The sequence below is a fragment of the Lithohypha guttulata genome (genome assembly GCF_036872675.1).
Source record: "Lithohypha guttulata strain CCFEE 5908 chromosome Unknown scaffold_1, whole genome shotgun sequence".
Taxonomy (NCBI): domain Eukaryota; kingdom Fungi; phylum Ascomycota; class Eurotiomycetes; order Chaetothyriales; family Trichomeriaceae; genus Lithohypha; species Lithohypha guttulata.
In genome coordinates, this window is record NW_027042750.1 from 5,047,417 (window position 1) to 5,063,745 (window position 16,329).

A 16,329-nucleotide genomic window follows, 5' to 3' on the forward strand; every position below is an offset into this window, starting at 1 on the left:
CCTCCTCCTCCTCCTCCTCCTCCTCCTCAGATAGTCGTAAATTACACCGTGGCGAGCAATGTGCTTCTGCTTTTTAACACGGCAGAGCATCATTAGTACTCTTACTCGTATGTACAATCCCTATGTACGCATCACATACCGCACGATTAGGTTCTGCAGTATTTCAGTTTCTAGGTCCGTCGCCATGCATAATCACCCGTAGAGTGAGTGGGTTGCGGAAGTTCCCGCTAAATTACATATCACTCATGGGTGTGCAAGCCTCTTCAGTACATGCGCCTTTCTAGCGGTGAGTACGCGACTGCCATGATCTATGGATCATCTGGTGGAGTGGGCGTGCGACATGGTTCATGTCTTGTGAAGGTCTGGGAAGAGCAGGCTCGATTATTCGGACGCTAAACGCTTGAAGAGAATGGACGATGAGATTTGCTACGTATGGATGAAGATTTCTCAGAACGAAGCGATAAGAAAAAGTAGTTGCTTAGCTCAACACGATGCTATAGCGCTATAATTAAAATGCTTGCTTGCTTGCTTGCTTGCTAAACTACAATAACGTATCGCGAGGGAAGCACGTCGCGACTTGAAAGCGGAAAGTCTTCGAGTGTTCCACGACGGGCGCCGAGGACATACATGTCTTGACCTCCTCTGCGGACTGTCAGACAGCATCTTTGAACCGCTGTGATGAAGGTGACTTGTACTGGACCAGTTCATCATCTCTCGACGTGTGACTGTATGAGCTGTGTATCGAGCGTATAGTGTAGTCTGTGAAGAAGGAAGCTAGCCAGGCTAGCAGGTTGAGAAGTCAACGTGTCAGCTCAGCAGTATGTGCTGCGATGAAGGTCGGGTGGTGCTATGCAAATAGACAATGGTCTAATTGGCGGCTTGGGTGCGACACATTAGCGCGACACGACGATATACCATGTCAGCTGTAGCTCTGAAAGACCTCGCCGGCCTTTCGGCCATTGCTGGAAGCGCAACGAATGATGTCGGAGTATCGAAGGTCGCATCCGTTGATCACGCTGGACATGGGTGGCAAGCTCAATAGAAAAGAGATGTGGCTTGGTGCGTCCTGTGTCCGCAATGGAGAAACGCAGGCGAACTCCGATCCGCAGCCGATAGTGTCATCTTCCGAGGGAGACGTACACCGTTGTACGAGTAGCATACTCGGTTGTCGCGAGTAATCTCGAGTATGCAACCACCCATGCAAGTTTGCTGACACGACATTCAATATGCTTTGAATTCGTCCAAGCTTCTGGGACTCATTGACCCGGCTTCCCTACCGTCTACCAGTACCAGATCATCGTCTTCGTCCATCTCGGGATCTAGAAGTTCATTCTTGAAAGGTCTTCTTGTGGATCGCTGGCTCGATGTTCGTCCTCGACTGATTTTGGTCCACGATCCAGGACTATTAGGAGAGAATACATCCTGGACTTCGCATTGCTGCTTTGAAGGCAGCCCACTGGGATCGTTCCACAGATTCATCTGCTGTAGTTGCTCCTCATATGCTTCTCTAGCACCGATCGTGTATGTGTGTGTAGGCCCAAGCATATGCGCCCGACCGAGGACAACGTCTTTGTACAACCGCAGCGTCTCCACGCTCTGACCCGACTTCTTCTCCAACTTTGTGGCTAATCTGCGCTTAGCCTCGAGCGTATATGGATGGTGCCGACCAACAGATTGACTCGCTTGGTGTATCAGTTCTGTGAAAATGGCTATGCATTCATCAATCCTCTCGTCATTGAACCAGATGCAGCCAGCGATTACAGCAAGACAAGTCACTGATTGCATGTGTATCTTTCCAAGCACGCGACATGAAATCTTGTGGACTTCGCGAGCTTCAGCTTCACTTGCAGCAAATTCGCCTTCGAACTTGAGCATCCATGCGTAATTGTACCGTGCAGCAATAACATATTCGTGATCCGGTGGCAGGTAATCTAGAAACTTGTCGCAAATCGTCTTCATGTATGCGCTTGTTATACCATGTTCCTTCTGCGATATGTTTGCCGAGATCGTCAAATATCGGATTGTCATCCTAATTGCATGATCTTCCGCCAACAATCTCTCACACACCTGCTGAGCGGAGTCCAGGACCTTTTGCGTAATTTCGCCTTGGTTGTGCTGATGCAATACTGTCATGACTAGACCGGCTGCAATCAGAAGTTGTCGGTCTTTCCTGCCCAAAAGTCTCTCAAACTCGTTCGCCGCTTCTCTCAGGCTCTGTTCTGCGGCTGCATGGTCACCCTTGCTCAGACACATGCACGCTAGGAAGCAGCGGGATACCCACAACCACGAGCCCTCGTCCTTCGTCGAGATCGGAAGGTGCAACGTGTGGTCGTCACCATTCAAGATATCTCGCCTTACTGCTTGATGTGGTTCGAAATTATCGAGACTGAAGAAGTGCTGGTCGCTGGGCTGGTTGCACCTAGAGCATACGAAATACGTGCTACTGCTACTCTTCTCACTGCTACTTGGACTGCTGGACAGCATTGCCCATGAGCTGATATCTTCATCTCCGAAGCGAGATAACAAAGGCGCAGGTCGTGTGACTTGTGAGGAAAGCATTTCGAATTCCATTTGTAACTGGGTACAAGATAGAGCAGAAGATGATCCCGATATGTATGCAGAATCTTGTATCTCGATCGGTGGCTGTAGACTGTGATGTATGCGTGAAAACCCGCCAACTAGAGCTTGCTCGTTGGATGACGCGCTCACAGACCTCGACCTGTTGTGGTTGGTTGGTCCGCTGAAATGTGAAAAGTTGCTCGGACCAGACACGTCCTGATGGTAGTTGAGCTGAGCTGCAGTTTGAGGTGGTGATGGTGTGAGATAGTCCGGACTCACATCATCCAATTGTGACTCGTTATAGTGTCGACTGTCTGGAGTCAAAGCCTGTATGTATTCCGGGATTTGTTTGCCGCCCGTTGAGTCTCGTGCCTCATCCAGGAATTGTTCAACAGTCATATTCTGGTTTCGGATAAAGCGTTGGAGATCCTTCACTGTCTTGCGATGACCTCTAACATCGAAGACAGTCGACAGTTTACCTCTCTCCTTGCGGCGCTGATGCAGCAAAGCTAGAAAGTGCCAATCTTCCTTCTTAGCATTTTTCAAATAACCCCATTGCTTTAGACGCGCTTTGATCATTCGATCACTAAATGATACTCAGCCTACAGTACTTTAGTAAAGGAGAAGAAACCAACGTACGTCGCTCGAAAACCATGGCGATCGCGTAGGACGATGCGTACTTCCTTCAGTGGTAGTTTCTGGTTGACATAGTACGCTCTGACCACGTCCTGTATCTGCAGCCAATCTTGTGGCGTCGGCGGGAACGAGTATAGTGAAGTCCGAGACATGGTACCTTTTCAATAGCAATTGAAACTGACTTCCAGGTGGATTTTCACCAGGTCGTGCAAGAAGTAAGGTCAGAAAGACAGCACTTTGGCCAGCTCGTCCATGCTCAAGAGATTGAAGGATATGACGATGAAGCAGTGATTTCGCAAATAGGTCGATCACGCCAGGTTCAAGCCTGTTCTCTTGAAAATGCTTCGGGTTTGTGATTCAGAGTATATTTCGAGTATGCAGTAGGACAATAGTATTGTGAAGACGAAACAGCTTGGATGGAGGTGGGTTAGGCTCCATGTGCGGGATCTTTAGCCTGTGCAGAATGTCCCATGCAGCTGCTAGCGCCAGCCTGACGGCCCAAAGTGAGCAAGGGCGGGGCGTGCTACGGGACTAGGCAAGCTTTTGCTCGAACTTGCTGGCCTGTGATCGTCAGTTTTCTTGCAGAATGAGGCAGCCCAACGGCGCACTGCATTTCGTCTGTACGAGATACATAAAGTAGATCATCTTGCACAATGTGTGTAACCCGGTTGATGGCTGCTGCGCTTCTGTCGTCCTACAATGTGACTTCCAAATGCAAGATCTCTGGAAGCGGTCAGAGAGAGTGGCTGGAAATCTAATTTCACTCGACCGAATAGTAACGACTGATTGCCAATACTAGGAGGATTCAGAACAAAAGGACGCAAGCCTTTGCATAACGAATGTCTGAATATCAGCGAAAGGAGTATTCAACATTATGTCCTTTACGTCCTTATTAGCCTCTTCGCGCACATCCGTCAACATTTGAGAATAACATGCAGTGCCACCCAACAACAACTGAGATTCACACAAAGGGCCTCCAACAGCCCATATGCACCAAAACAAAGATGACCTATAGCCCGCGGCTTCGGCAATGAAAGCGCAATGCGACTCAACCCCCGATCCCAGCATGCTATTGCGTCAACAAGTCCATTGCGCTCGAATGTGCAAGTTAACGACCATGACTTGGGCAAACCAAGCATGACGACTGCAGGATCCTCGTATCGCGCCCGGAAATTGCTTGCTTCCGTAGCGACGTTAGCGTAGGTGGCGTAGGTGGCGTTAGTACTCCATGGAAGCAGTCGTCAGGGGCGTTGTCGACGCCTGCAGCAACGATCCAAGCTCTACCTGCCTTTCTTCAAAACTGCGACTGTATCGAGTACTATATCGACATCTGTCAACCACAGCGGACGTCTACCTTGGTTCGTGACGACGCTGCCCTTGGTTGGGAGCACGAGGTGGTCCTCCAGATGTCGCATACATTGAGCTGAAGCCTTGTGTTCCGGTTGTGCTTGGCTGATTGCCACCTCCTCCTGCTGTCCATTTGGTGTCACTGCTATATGGTGGAGGCGCCATATCATACACGTTATTGTCATAAGAGCTGTACTGGGCTTGAGGCACGTTGGCGGATATGGTGTACTGTGCCGTCGCTTGAATATAGCCAGGATTGGCTTGATATTGTTGGGCATTAGAAGGTCTCCGAGGGTCGACCTGCGCTGGCTGTGCTGATGCGGGACGTGGGCTGGGGGCAGCTCCGGCAGGCGGACGCTGAGCCATGGCAACATTGTCGGCTGAAGCTCTGGTCACAGGATTTGAAGGAGGATATCGTGGCTCTGTTTCAAGGGATGAGCGGCTCCCTTGTCTCACACGTGGATCTTCTGCCTCTCTTGAGGTCTTCATAGGAGCTATTGGCCGTTCTTTCGCAGCCTGAGGACGTCCGACCTGTTTCCTACGTCTCATCGTTGCGGAGTTTACGTAGTATCCTGTTCGTCGAGGTCAGTAGGTATATTGCGAACGCTGTGTCGTGCATACCATCGGCGTTCTCTTTACGCCACAGTCGTGTGTCTTCTATCATCGCTCGTATGTCTTCCTGCCAATTGTAAGCATTTGTCAGAGCTGTGTGCCTGCAGACCACGTACAACTCCGATCGCAACGACAGACTCGACCCAGAAGCCCTTCTGCTCACGTCTCTATTGTTACATGTCAGTACGACCAAGCCATGTCAATCGCCTCATGGGTTCTCCATACCGCAGGATGGCTGCCAATTCTGACTCTTGCTTTATTGTCTAGCAGACCTCTCACATAACCTGCCAATGGTTCGATATCAATTCCTTCTTCTGGGACGAAATACGGCATTCGGCTGGAGTCGGTCTCATCTTCACTAGATTCTGGCGATTCATCGCGCCTCTTCTTTTTTCTTACTTGCTCTCCCCGACGAGACATGACCGTCGCAAGAACGCGCTTTTCTTATGTATTGCAACTTCTGACAGTCAGATGATTCCTCCGACGAAGCTAGGTGAAACGATGTTGAAGAGGAGACAAGAACAGCGTTCAAGAAGTATATCGGTACAAGCTGCGTTGTGATGTTGTTTGAAAGTTGCAAATTGGCATCCTGCAAGTTTTCCACAAACTCAAGACTTCAAACAAAGAGAGCGAGCGAGCGATGAGGTGACAACGGAGCAGTACAACGGCAACGGCAGCCAGCTTGCAGTGTCGCAAGCTAATTCATGTACGAAAGCTGAGCCCCAGGAATTGAATGTAGCGATGTTTCGCAGATGGAAATGCAGTCTCTTCTTCACGGCTGAAGGTATGAGACAGCCGATAGCATCGGCTCACATGCTCTAGACAAGGTGACGAACAGGCTGGATTGGGGTAGGACACAACACTGCTACTAGAGCTGCGTGGGCTGCTACATTGGACCGGGTTGATAACCCCACCAGATCCCAATTCATGCCAGAGTAAACGAATCAGTAGTTGAAGATGTTCGAGCATATGCTGCAAAGCACGGGTAATCTTGTGTGGCTGCAGGAGCAAGTAAAGTCCCTACTGGCTTAACAGCTTCGTACTGTCAGCCAGTAGGTCAGGGTCTTAGGAGCTTCAAAACTCGAATCGTTCTGTTCATTGAAAGTGATGGACAAGGACTTTCGAATCAGTCTGCCATGCTGTCATCGCAGGCGAGCAAGCTTTCTGGGGCTTTTGAAATAACCCCAAAAAGCCCGCCGATCCACAACGTGGCTGCTGCAGCCATTTTGCCGTTGTGTTTAGCTTGTTTAATCTATAGGAGCTGCGTCGGCGATGGGCCAGTCGAGACTACAGTAGATGGCGGCTCGTTTTGGCGCTCTCAACCCCGTGTCTAGACTTGGAATGGAAGACTCACAGGACTGTCAAAAACTTAGCCAGCGGTTCACAAATCATCTCAACTGATCTTCCGTAGCAGATTTGGCTCGTGCAAGCTACGGTTATGGAAAGGAAACGGGCCGAGGCAGGAGCGTTTGCAGATCCACAGCAACTTTCAAAATAAGCATGCACGAGCTTGATAAGCTGTTGAAATTCGGGCCTTCCTCTAGGACGTAGGCACGTATCCTATAGGTTTTGCGCAGCGACTAGAATAAGCAACAACGCTGTGGCTGCCAAGTACAAATTTGTGCCTAGGGCAAATGCGTTGCCAGTGTAGGAAGCCACCTGTCCAAACCTCATGCTACTATCTCCTGTCAATGGGATACTCACATTGACACTAGCAACCTGAGACGTGCTGTTGTACGCGACTGGGAAGTATTGATCGCCAGTGATAGCACCTGAAGGTGCACTTCTTTGTCCCAGGAGAATAATCTGGGAGATATTGACGCCAGTGGAGTAATCATATGTTCCATTCATGGAGAAGTTGCTGCCGTCCCATGAAAAGCTGATGTAGCTTATCGCAGCCTGTTCTAAGGATATACCATCGTCAATATAGAGACTACCACTGGCAGTGCCGTCTGTGCCTGGGGCAATCACGATCTGGAAAGGTTGTTTTCGTAGCTCTGTGGTTGTGTTGGCAGACCGTGCTCGTAATGGTAGTACGGAACCGCCTTTGATGTGAATCGGTATCGTCTGGAAGTCCACGTTGTATAAAGTCACTGTAGTGCCACTTCCTTGTACTGGTGTAAAACCGTTGTTCCAATCATAGAAGATGTCCTGCGGCAGGTAGATATCGACCGAGGTTCCGTTCTCTTCCGTCACTGGACTAATGAGAACGGAGGACCCCCAGAAATACTGTAGGTCAATGCCAAAGGTGTTGCTGTCGTTCGGGTAGACGTAAAACATGGGGTTTAAGCTTGGCGTACCATCGACAGTCTGCTCGTACACCGCAGTGTAGAAGTAATCAAGCATTCTGTAGCGGATGTCAATAGCGCGTCGAGCTGATTCTGCAACCGACTCCCAGCGGTACGCTTCCTGTGAAACGCTGCCAAGCTCATTGTGGTTCCGGTAGAATGGATAGAAAGCTCCAAGCATCATCCATCGAGCACATAGTAGTTCTGTTGTGTTGCCACCAAATCCACATACGTCTGAACCGGTGATAGGGAGGCTGAAAAAAGCCGAAAACGCTAGCATCTGGGCGATTGAGATTCTGTAGTGCGGCCAATCGCTGATATTATCACCTAGCCAGTGTGCGACATATGTCCCAGCACCAAGGAAAGTGCTTCGTGTGATTACTAAAGTCCTCTCTTGTGGTCGCCGGGACAGCATAGCGTTTCTCGAGTGGTTCGACATCATTGTGCCGTATAGATTGTGTGTATCATACTCCACGAGACCATTGTAGTGAACGAGATCTGTATTGATGGTCTTGTTCGAGAGACTACCCGCTGCATTCCGTATCTGGTACGGTGGATTGATTAGGTCACGCCCTGAAAGGCCCATTCTCAAACCAGCGTTATCCTGTCTCTTGACTCTAGCCGAGCTAGAAGGAGGTTGAAAATCGGCTGGGAAACCAGGTAGAGCAATGGGTGACGAGTTCCGAACAGGTGGTGGATCTGGTGGAAAGTTGTTCTCCTCTGCATATCCTTGAGGATCACTGCATGGCTGGACCACAGTTAGTGAAAAGTCATGATAGGGCACGAAGAAATTGACCCTACCCAATTACAGAAGTTGGCCGCCTCATTCATGTCGATCCATAGGTAGTCAATGTCGATGCCTGTTTCAGGACTGAAAAAGGAGTCAAATTGACCGGTCCAGTACGTCTGTGCATTCGGCCTAAGTATATCTAGTCAGAAGACGCGAATGCAAGACTGTACAGATTGACTTACGAGAACCAGTCAGGAAAAACAGTTGACCCAGGCCAGACGACTCCAGTGTAAAGAGAACCATTTAACGTCTTGAGGAAGATATCCTGCTGAATGCCACTATCGAGTGCACCATATCCGGTGTTCGGTTGATATGCGACAGCGGGGTCCACCATCACAGTATATTTTTGCTGGTGAGCATGAAGATAGTTCACCAATTCCCGCACTTTCGCCATGGGAAATCTATCAGGATCGACGGTCATAACGTATCTCCGAAACATGTAATCAATGTCTGTCCACATTGTTTCTAGCGCAATACCAGCCTGACTGTAGTTATACACAACGCCAGCGACTTCGTAGATGTCGCGATACCCATAGCGACATTGATGGAAGCCAAGTCCTCCATATGGAATGTTTGCGGGGAGTCCGACCACTTCGGCGATTTGTTGCGACACTTCAACTGGACTGGGTCCTGCCAAGAAATAGAAATCAAAGACACCTCCTAGAGTGTTGTATTCTAGGTATTGGCCCTGTGTATCGTTGATCTTGACTTCAATACCGTTGGAGTTGACAAAGACAACGCCATGCGTACCGCTCTCGCCTCGATGCTCCACATAGATTGGATGAGCACCGTAGAGATTGGTACCTGCTGGAATGCCGTATGAATCTCTGTTCCAGATCGTTCGTGTATAGTTCGTCGTGTTCAAGCGAAACGGATCTGAATGTTCACCTAGAGGACAAAGTCAGTTCTGGTTGATAAGAAAAACGAGGAACATCTCATACCAAGGCCATATAGATTGGGACTATCCGGCAAAGAAGTTCGTACATTCAGATATTGGTTTTCAAAAACAAGGGGGTTACCAGACGTGTTGAAGAGGGTTTCACCGTCAGATCTTGCCACAGCAAAGCTAAATGGAGATTGAGTGAAGGTGAATCGTAGGTTCGAATTTGAGGCAGACGCACTTGGCAAAGATTCTGGTCCCGGAAAGATATCAGTCGGCACTTGGTAAACACTTTGGTTCTGGTCTTGAATAAGCACATGAAGGCGATTTCCTTGTCACAGTCAGGCAATGTCAACCGCTTTCCTCGAACTATTACCTGATTGATATTCGACAGTAAGAGTGAGGTTTGTTAGATCAAACCCGTACACGTTGCAAGCTTCACCTGCCAAAGTAAGGTCAGCGGTCAGGCCGGTGGCACTTTGCTGGATGTTGCTCGCCGTGTAGCCAGGACAATTCTGCTGTGCAAAGGTGAGAGTTGCTCCCAAGCTGAGTAAGCAGAGACGTTGGAAAAACATCGTGGACTGTGTCATCAAGCTTACTACTGGCGAGAGAGGCACTTTCTCAGCTTATGAAGCTCGAAAACTTCGTGTAAGAAAGTTTGACTTCTGCGATCGACATGGTTCCCCGGATCGTCCCCATAAAAGCACTAACTTTCAAAGGCTTTCCAAGGATTTTCCGGCATTCAAGTCTTCCTGCACGAATCTTAACGCCAATCGGAGTGGGCATGGGGAGTGAAGCTCAAGGCCCGAAAAAGTCCATGTTTACCAACAGGAACGCGTTGATCGAGATCGACCTGGTCTTGCACCTGTTCCTTGTATATTTTCCTGGCACAAGAGGAGGGGTACATGTTGATGCTACCTTGGAGACGACCCGATTTGATACAACAAAGCGAATTGAGGTTAGACGAGCAGCAGTGTAGCGGAAACGTTGATGTCCCATATTTCCTAAGGAGTACACCTCGGCCTGTAAAGCCTTGGCACTCACTCCTTGACTCAGCTTCACTTGCACGCACCGTCCGCCACGAGTGCTGTATTACTAAATATTCTTCTGTTAAGCGCATCTACAAGAGGCTCCGAATTGCTCGAATGTATGTCTGCACGTGCTGCTGAAGCCTTCGCTTGGTTTACAGACTTGAAAGCTGTTTGTATTGGTACCATTCTATCTGCTGCTACTTCACTTTTTGTCCTCTTGATTGCGGTAAGGTAAACCGGACTCTGCTCGCTTTGCTCCGTATATGCCAGCCAGGTCTCCAGATTGTCCCATCTCAGCTTTGACTCCGGCTAGGTACTCATCACCTAGCTCAACGATGCGCATACGAGTGCCGTTGTCGCTTGCAATTTTCTTTGCGTGTCTGGCATCCTTTCTTGCTAGATCGACAGCAAAGAGTGGTTCGTCCCTCTGGTAATAGTCTCCACTCAACATTCTGGTTGAATAGGCTGTGAAGGGTCCGGGAAACATGATTTCAATGAACTTGTGCAGCTGGTCTGTTCCGAGGCCCGACTTTTCTGCAAGTACATGACCTTCGGCCAGGGTTGTCACCATTGACAATATGAACGTGTTGCCTAAAACTTTCAGCGTCGTTGCTTTGCTAGGTGGCTCATCGTTGAAATAGATCACGGCGCGACCCACAACCCCCGTGGTGTATGGCTTGACCTTTTCAATATCAGACGCTTTTCCCGCCAGGACACAAATTAAAGACCCGCTATCTGCCATGGCGGGCGCTCCAAATACTGGCATCGCGACAAATCGACCACCAGCACTTGTGATCTTCTCGTTCTCTTGATCTGTTGTGGAGGGATGAACAGTGCTGCAATCGACAAACAGCTTGTCCCTAACGGAGTTCTGGACCATCTTTTCGACCATCTCCAGCACAGAAGCGTCATCGCCTAGGCAATAGAAGATGATATCGGACTTTGCGATCAGGTCTTCGACAGAGGATGCAACCTTGCTGTTTCCAATCTTCGAGGAGAGATCATCGGCTCGCGACTTGGTTCGATTAAAGAGCAGGAGAGGCTTTGAAAGGTTGCCTTTCTCTACCAGGTTCTTAGACATGCCACGACCGATATTGCCTAAGCCCACGAAACCCAACTGTGGCGCCATCTTGTGATCTTGCTCGTGTTGTATCAATGTGATTGCTGCGTCGAGACCGCCGATATCCTTCCGAATCTACACAAGGTCAGTGGTATCTCGAGCTCAAGTGAAGAATATTAGCAAATCTCAGGCTACACGCGGCAGAAAGTTACATGTTCGCAGTGCAATCACGTCGTGAATGTGCTTTCGTAAACTTCATGATACAGCTCCGATGACAGCCGATGAGGGACAAATAAAACGCTCGGATGAAGCTGCGGAGTAATCGTACATCAATCTTGGAGTAGTGATTGCATGATCGTCTGCTATACAGAAAAGCAGTTTCCATCTCGGTTGGCGGTCGACTGCCTGTAAACAAGAGGGAAGCAATGTCAGTGTGCTTACAGTAAGTTCGGGTGCCTGCCAGCTTAGAACTTCTTGTGCTCCGTATACTCTCGACCAGCCATGGATTTTGAGCCAATCAGAATACGAATGCTGAACAGGCGAAGTGGTTTGACTGAACGGTAGCGGTCCTGACACAACTTTGTGATTTCATCTTGTCAACGAAGGTTTGTATCAATCTTGAGCATGAGATTCCTCTGAGAAAGTTGATGAAAGTTAAGTGCGGCTAATGATGATCGCCTATATGGTATTGCTGCTGCAATATCCGAACAAGCGTACACCATCCAATCTTGCTGAGGAGTGAACTGCCATGTGAAAGCTTTCTACTATTGGTATCGATTTATTCACGAGGTACAGCCCGGCCATCTTCGAGTGAGCTATAGGAAATTGGTGGAGAACCACACAGTCGTGTTGAAGTCTCAAATGCACCATATACAATAACTCATTAGATTCAGGCTACCAACATATTTCAGAACCGTATGGCTATTCTTTCAGCCAGTTGATCTGCCACACTTGTTGAGCGGCAGCTCGAGGATCTGTACTATGTCGGCTCACAGCAACTAACTTTGCTGTGAGCTCTATACCACTCTGGAAGAGAGCATCCGCACGCTCACAATGACTATATGAAGCTGACCTAAATAGCCTTACACTTCGAAGGAGTTATCCAGCGGTATATCGCCGCTGAGCATAACTAATTTCTGCTGCTCCTACTGTAACATCTGGACCATTGATACAGCTAACCATACTTCCAATGACCTCTATCTTTCGTTCGTGGCTGCGGTTTCACCCATGATAGTATATCAAGAATGCCGATTTGACATTGCTCGAGTTGATGAATTGAGGCAAAACGTCTGATGATTCAGAAGACCCACAGAAGCCAAAAAGAGCCATGTCAGCCTGACCCAGAGTTCGGAATGTGCTCTGAGGACCTGCCGAATATCATATAATGAAGGCTATCCGCACCTCATTACTGAGAGATGACGAAACCGACCATTGAGCTACAAACAAAAGAATAGCTGAGAACCAACTATCCGTGCATCAACATGGCAGCCTCTCAGAATGATCTACTAAGACTACCAGCCGAGATTCGTCTCATGATATACGGGAATCTCTGCCCAAGCATAGGAGAAACCAACAACGATACCCTACCACTTTTACAAACATGCAAAGCAACCTACATGGAAGTGTTACCATTGGTATACCAGAAAAAGCTCGTGGTTGTTGACTGCCCAGCCACCAACCCCCTCAAAGAGCTTCGAAAACTCATCTCGGGCAAGAAATTTGGCACCGTCATTTCACAGACATCTGATATCGCTAATACTCCATCTTTCCACTTCTGCCCAGCCACTCGCATCCGTCACCTTGAAATCCGCTTCCCACCAATACTGAAGAGGAAACGAGCGGTCCAAATCAGTAGCGACACCAACGACTACGCAGCTGTAGGTAGCTACCACCATTCTACCATCAACCTGCCAGCCGTAGTCGCGTTATTACGAGATAACTTCCCTCAACTACAAACCCTTGTGATCAGAGCTCACCGGTTCGGCGACCTGATCAACGACGAAACCGGCGTGCCGCACTGGTGGGTCGTCACGCCGCTCTGCTGCCTGAGTCGGCAGAAACGTCTCGCCAATCTTGCTTTTAAGACTACTATTGGGCCCAAGATTGATTTGGACCTTCTCCCACCGGGCAGAGATGCTGCGCTCGTTCCTCTGCAGGAGATCATCCGAGCTCAAGATTTCTACACGCGCACATATGCTGCGTACCTCTGTGCCTTGGGATGGGTTCTTCAGTATAGTCTGATGGAGTTGTCGGGGGAGATTGGCTGGTTGGTAGATGGAGAACCCACCATCATTGGTGTGCCATATGAGCATCAGGAGTGCCCACTGCATGACTCTGGGCCCGAGGATGCCGCGACGATGGTTTTGAAGGGCATGGTCCCTATCTTGCAATGGTTTGGGGTTCTTTGCGAAAGGAGAGCTGTGGAACCGTGGGTTCAGTTCTTATCGCCCGCTCCAAGATATTCTTTGCGGCCTCGGTAGGTGTTGGATATGATAGCAAAGCAATAATGCTGTGTCAGAAGAGCGAATTTGAAGTGATGAAATAGAATGAAGTATAGCTGCAAGGATCTAGTCGGAACCAAGACAGGTATGAAGGCATTTTGAAAGCAGGTTCTAAATTAAAGGTAACGTTACACAATAGTTTCGTATCTAGTCTGAGTTCTATCCAAAGATTCTCCGTCAATCGTCATTGCTGTCATTCATGTGTGACGAGCTAGTGTACATATACCTACTCCTTCGCGATCAGCTTCCTGGTCGTGGCATATTCTGCTGATCGTTGTATTTACCTTGATCAGTTGTCTGCTGGTTGTGGTGCCTTATGACGTTCGTTATGAATGTGTCTTTGATTCACGCCCTGATGAACTTTGATCCGCAACACCAAAATTATGCGTCGCAAGGCGAATGTTTTGGTCTCCTGGCTGGTAGTTCCTCGCTCGATTTATGGAATAGAACCCGACAGGAAAGGCCTTCATGTCTAGTACCACCTCGTTTTGATCAAGTGTCGATAGCCACTATCTGTCGTTCATCAGTCAGCACATCGCTGACGATTCACCGAAGTGGTTGAGAAGTGGGCACTCTCAAACATGAACCAAGTTAGGCTAAATGCGATCGTGAGACCTCTGTTTTGTATTTTATTTCCGGTGCCTTCATGAGAGCATCAATATTTCCAGGTTACAGCCAAGGATCTGTCGATTTGATTTCTATACTAGGACATGTTAATGGTGAGCGCCGGGCATCGGCGATCTTCTTGACAGTGCATGAGAAGCGCCAACCTTGTGATGGTTAGAAGCTCATCCATGCCCACAGCGTCAATCAAGGAGAAAAACGCGAGTGGACCCCTTTCTGGATACGGACACTAAATTAATCGTGCTGATGTTCATCGTTAAAGCCGCTTTTGTTTCAACAGATGTTTTTGTCCACTTGATCACTCCTTACCCCCAGCACTACTCATCAACACGAATGCTAGACCGAGCAGAAGGTACCAGTACTTTTGCAAGAATGTTTTCTCCTGCTGTTCTTCTTGGACAACCTCATTTCCTTGAGCATCCACCTGTGCTGGTTTCCTCGAGTTAAGCTTCGGCGCAGGTCCTTGTCCAGCAATAAGTAGATTTACTTTCACCACGGGACCGACTGTCACTTCGCCCACTACAGCGTCTTTGGCTTTCTTTGATTTTGGTTTCGGTATCGTGCTGGAAACGGCTTTTCCTCGTTTGCGCAGTCTTTCTTCTTTCTGCCTCTGTAGCTCTTCCTCTTTCGATAGTGGAGGTGGTGTGATGGCTCTGATGGAAGCTGAAATGACCTGACCGTTATCTTTCGATATCCATAGGTCGATGTCTTGCGACAGCTTGGGATCGAAAGCACCTAAGCTTGTGACAGTTGCCCCACCTTCGGGAAGTAGTACTCGTATTAGAGGCGTAGATTGTGGTTCTTGTGAGGTTGATTGTAGGGAATCAACAGAAGGGGGCGTCCAAGAGGTGAGCGTGTAATCGAGACTTCTCGGATCATATTCTATTCTCGCTAGAGGACTCCTGGACATGCCAGAGGATGCCAGATCTTCGTAGGACAACAATATCGATTTGGGATACTTCTTGATGGTGCTCTGTGCTGGATCTTGAGCTTGCGCCAAGCTGACCAGAGCAACAAGGCTGGCGCAGAGTTGCCACATGGAACGCATGTTTCGCTTCGTAGGAGAAAAGTTAGTTGTAGTTGACAGCATTTCACTGCTCGAGTTGACGCTGCTCATACCAAGAGGTTGCTAATCGAACCTCGGAGAGGAAAGCACAATGCCGTTGATCACGTCCTAAGTCAGGATAACGGCTGGCCACTATCGTTTTTTGCCTGAAAGTTACTGTTATGCCTCAGGCACGTAGATCATGAACATTGCGGCTGGACATGTGCAGAACAAGTGTTCTTGCCTTCAGCTACCAGTATAGGCTAGATATGAGTTCCTTTCCAATGTCGTGTTGCACCGCAAGACTGCTCTCCATTCATGATGTTATTGATCTGCGGCCATCTTCGCGGATTTTTCTGTACTTTGGGAACCTTGGACCATTTTGCCCCCTGTTGATATCGTCTGCTGATTACTATGTGTGACTATGTGGAGGAAAGGCAATAGACAAAGTCCTACTGATCATGACAATCTGCATGCCGACGCGTCGTCAAGCAACAATAGCACTGGCGCTGTAATCAACCAGAACGATCGGCAGGGTCATCAGCTACCAGGTAGCACTTGCGGTGTGACCAATGTCTCTGGACGTACCAGCGCCATCTTAGGCAACGTGGTACACTATCATAACTATCACGGAGTGGACCCTCCTACCTACTAGGGCTACAGAGTATATACTTGTCGTGCATATCTATCACTATCGCTGACGAAATTAGGACACCGTGATGGCCACCGTATCGACGCAGACAAGCTATCAAACTATGATGCTCGGCGGGAGCATTGGCTTCGCAGCTACCCTCGCCGTACTAATAGTAGGATTAGAGTATTGTGATATCATGGATGTTGTCGAGCAGTTCAAAGGACGAGAAGGAAGTGCTGTACCGTTTGTGACTTTGTTGTTGCATAACCAATTCGTGTTGCACGCAAGCCGCTTGTCGGCAACAGAAACGAGTTGGTTGGAT

At 48.7% G+C, this 16,329-nt stretch overlaps 6 protein-coding genes across 6 annotated transcripts; 1 reads left to right on the top strand and 5 right to left on the bottom strand.

The window, feature by feature from the left end:
• Window positions 1–1,221: 1,221 nt before the first annotated feature.
• Window positions 1,222–3,347, bottom strand: LTR64_001854 (uncharacterized protein; the record flags this gene model as incomplete). The annotated part of the gene is made up of 2 exons (XM_064896231.1): window positions 1,222–3,145; window positions 3,199–3,347. The coding sequence occupies 2 exons, from the start codon at window positions 3,345–3,347 to the stop codon at window positions 1,222–1,224; spliced, it is 2,073 nt and encodes a 690-aa protein (XP_064758918.1).
• A 1,198-nt stretch (window positions 3,348–4,545) lies between these two features.
• Window positions 4,546–5,487, bottom strand: LTR64_001855 (uncharacterized protein; the record flags this gene model as incomplete). Its single annotated transcript, XM_064896232.1, has 4 exons — window positions 4,546–5,114; window positions 5,164–5,221; window positions 5,271–5,321; window positions 5,380–5,487. The coding sequence occupies 4 exons, from the start codon at window positions 5,485–5,487 to the stop codon at window positions 4,546–4,548; spliced, it is 786 nt and encodes a 261-aa protein (XP_064758919.1).
• Window positions 5,488–6,714: 1,227 nt separating this feature from the next.
• LTR64_001856 (uncharacterized protein) lies at window positions 6,715–9,687 on the bottom strand (the record flags this gene model as incomplete). The annotated part of the gene is made up of 4 exons (XM_064896233.1): window positions 6,715–8,190; window positions 8,244–8,361; window positions 8,415–9,120; window positions 9,489–9,687. The coding sequence occupies 4 exons, from the start codon at window positions 9,685–9,687 to the stop codon at window positions 6,715–6,717; spliced, it is 2,499 nt and encodes an 832-aa protein (XP_064758920.1).
• A 658-nt stretch (window positions 9,688–10,345) lies between these two features.
• Window positions 10,346–11,272, bottom strand: LTR64_001857 (uncharacterized protein; the record flags this gene model as incomplete). Its single annotated transcript, XM_064896234.1, has 1 exon — window positions 10,346–11,272. One exon carries the CDS (start codon window positions 11,270–11,272, stop codon window positions 10,346–10,348), a length of 927 nt encoding a protein of 308 aa, XP_064758921.1.
• Window positions 11,273–12,684: 1,412 nt separating this feature from the next.
• Window positions 12,685–13,683, top strand: LTR64_001858 (uncharacterized protein; the record flags this gene model as incomplete). The annotated part of the gene is made up of 1 exon (XM_064896235.1): window positions 12,685–13,683. One exon carries the CDS (start codon window positions 12,685–12,687, stop codon window positions 13,681–13,683), a length of 999 nt encoding a protein of 332 aa, XP_064758922.1.
• Window positions 13,684–14,407: 724 nt separating this feature from the next.
• Window positions 14,408–15,376, bottom strand: LTR64_001859 (uncharacterized protein; the record flags this gene model as incomplete). The annotated part of the gene is made up of 2 exons (XM_064896236.1): window positions 14,408–14,544; window positions 14,638–15,376. 2 exons carry the CDS (start codon window positions 15,374–15,376, stop codon window positions 14,408–14,410), a joined length of 876 nt encoding a protein of 291 aa, XP_064758923.1.
• Window positions 15,377–16,329: the final 953 nt, after the last annotated feature.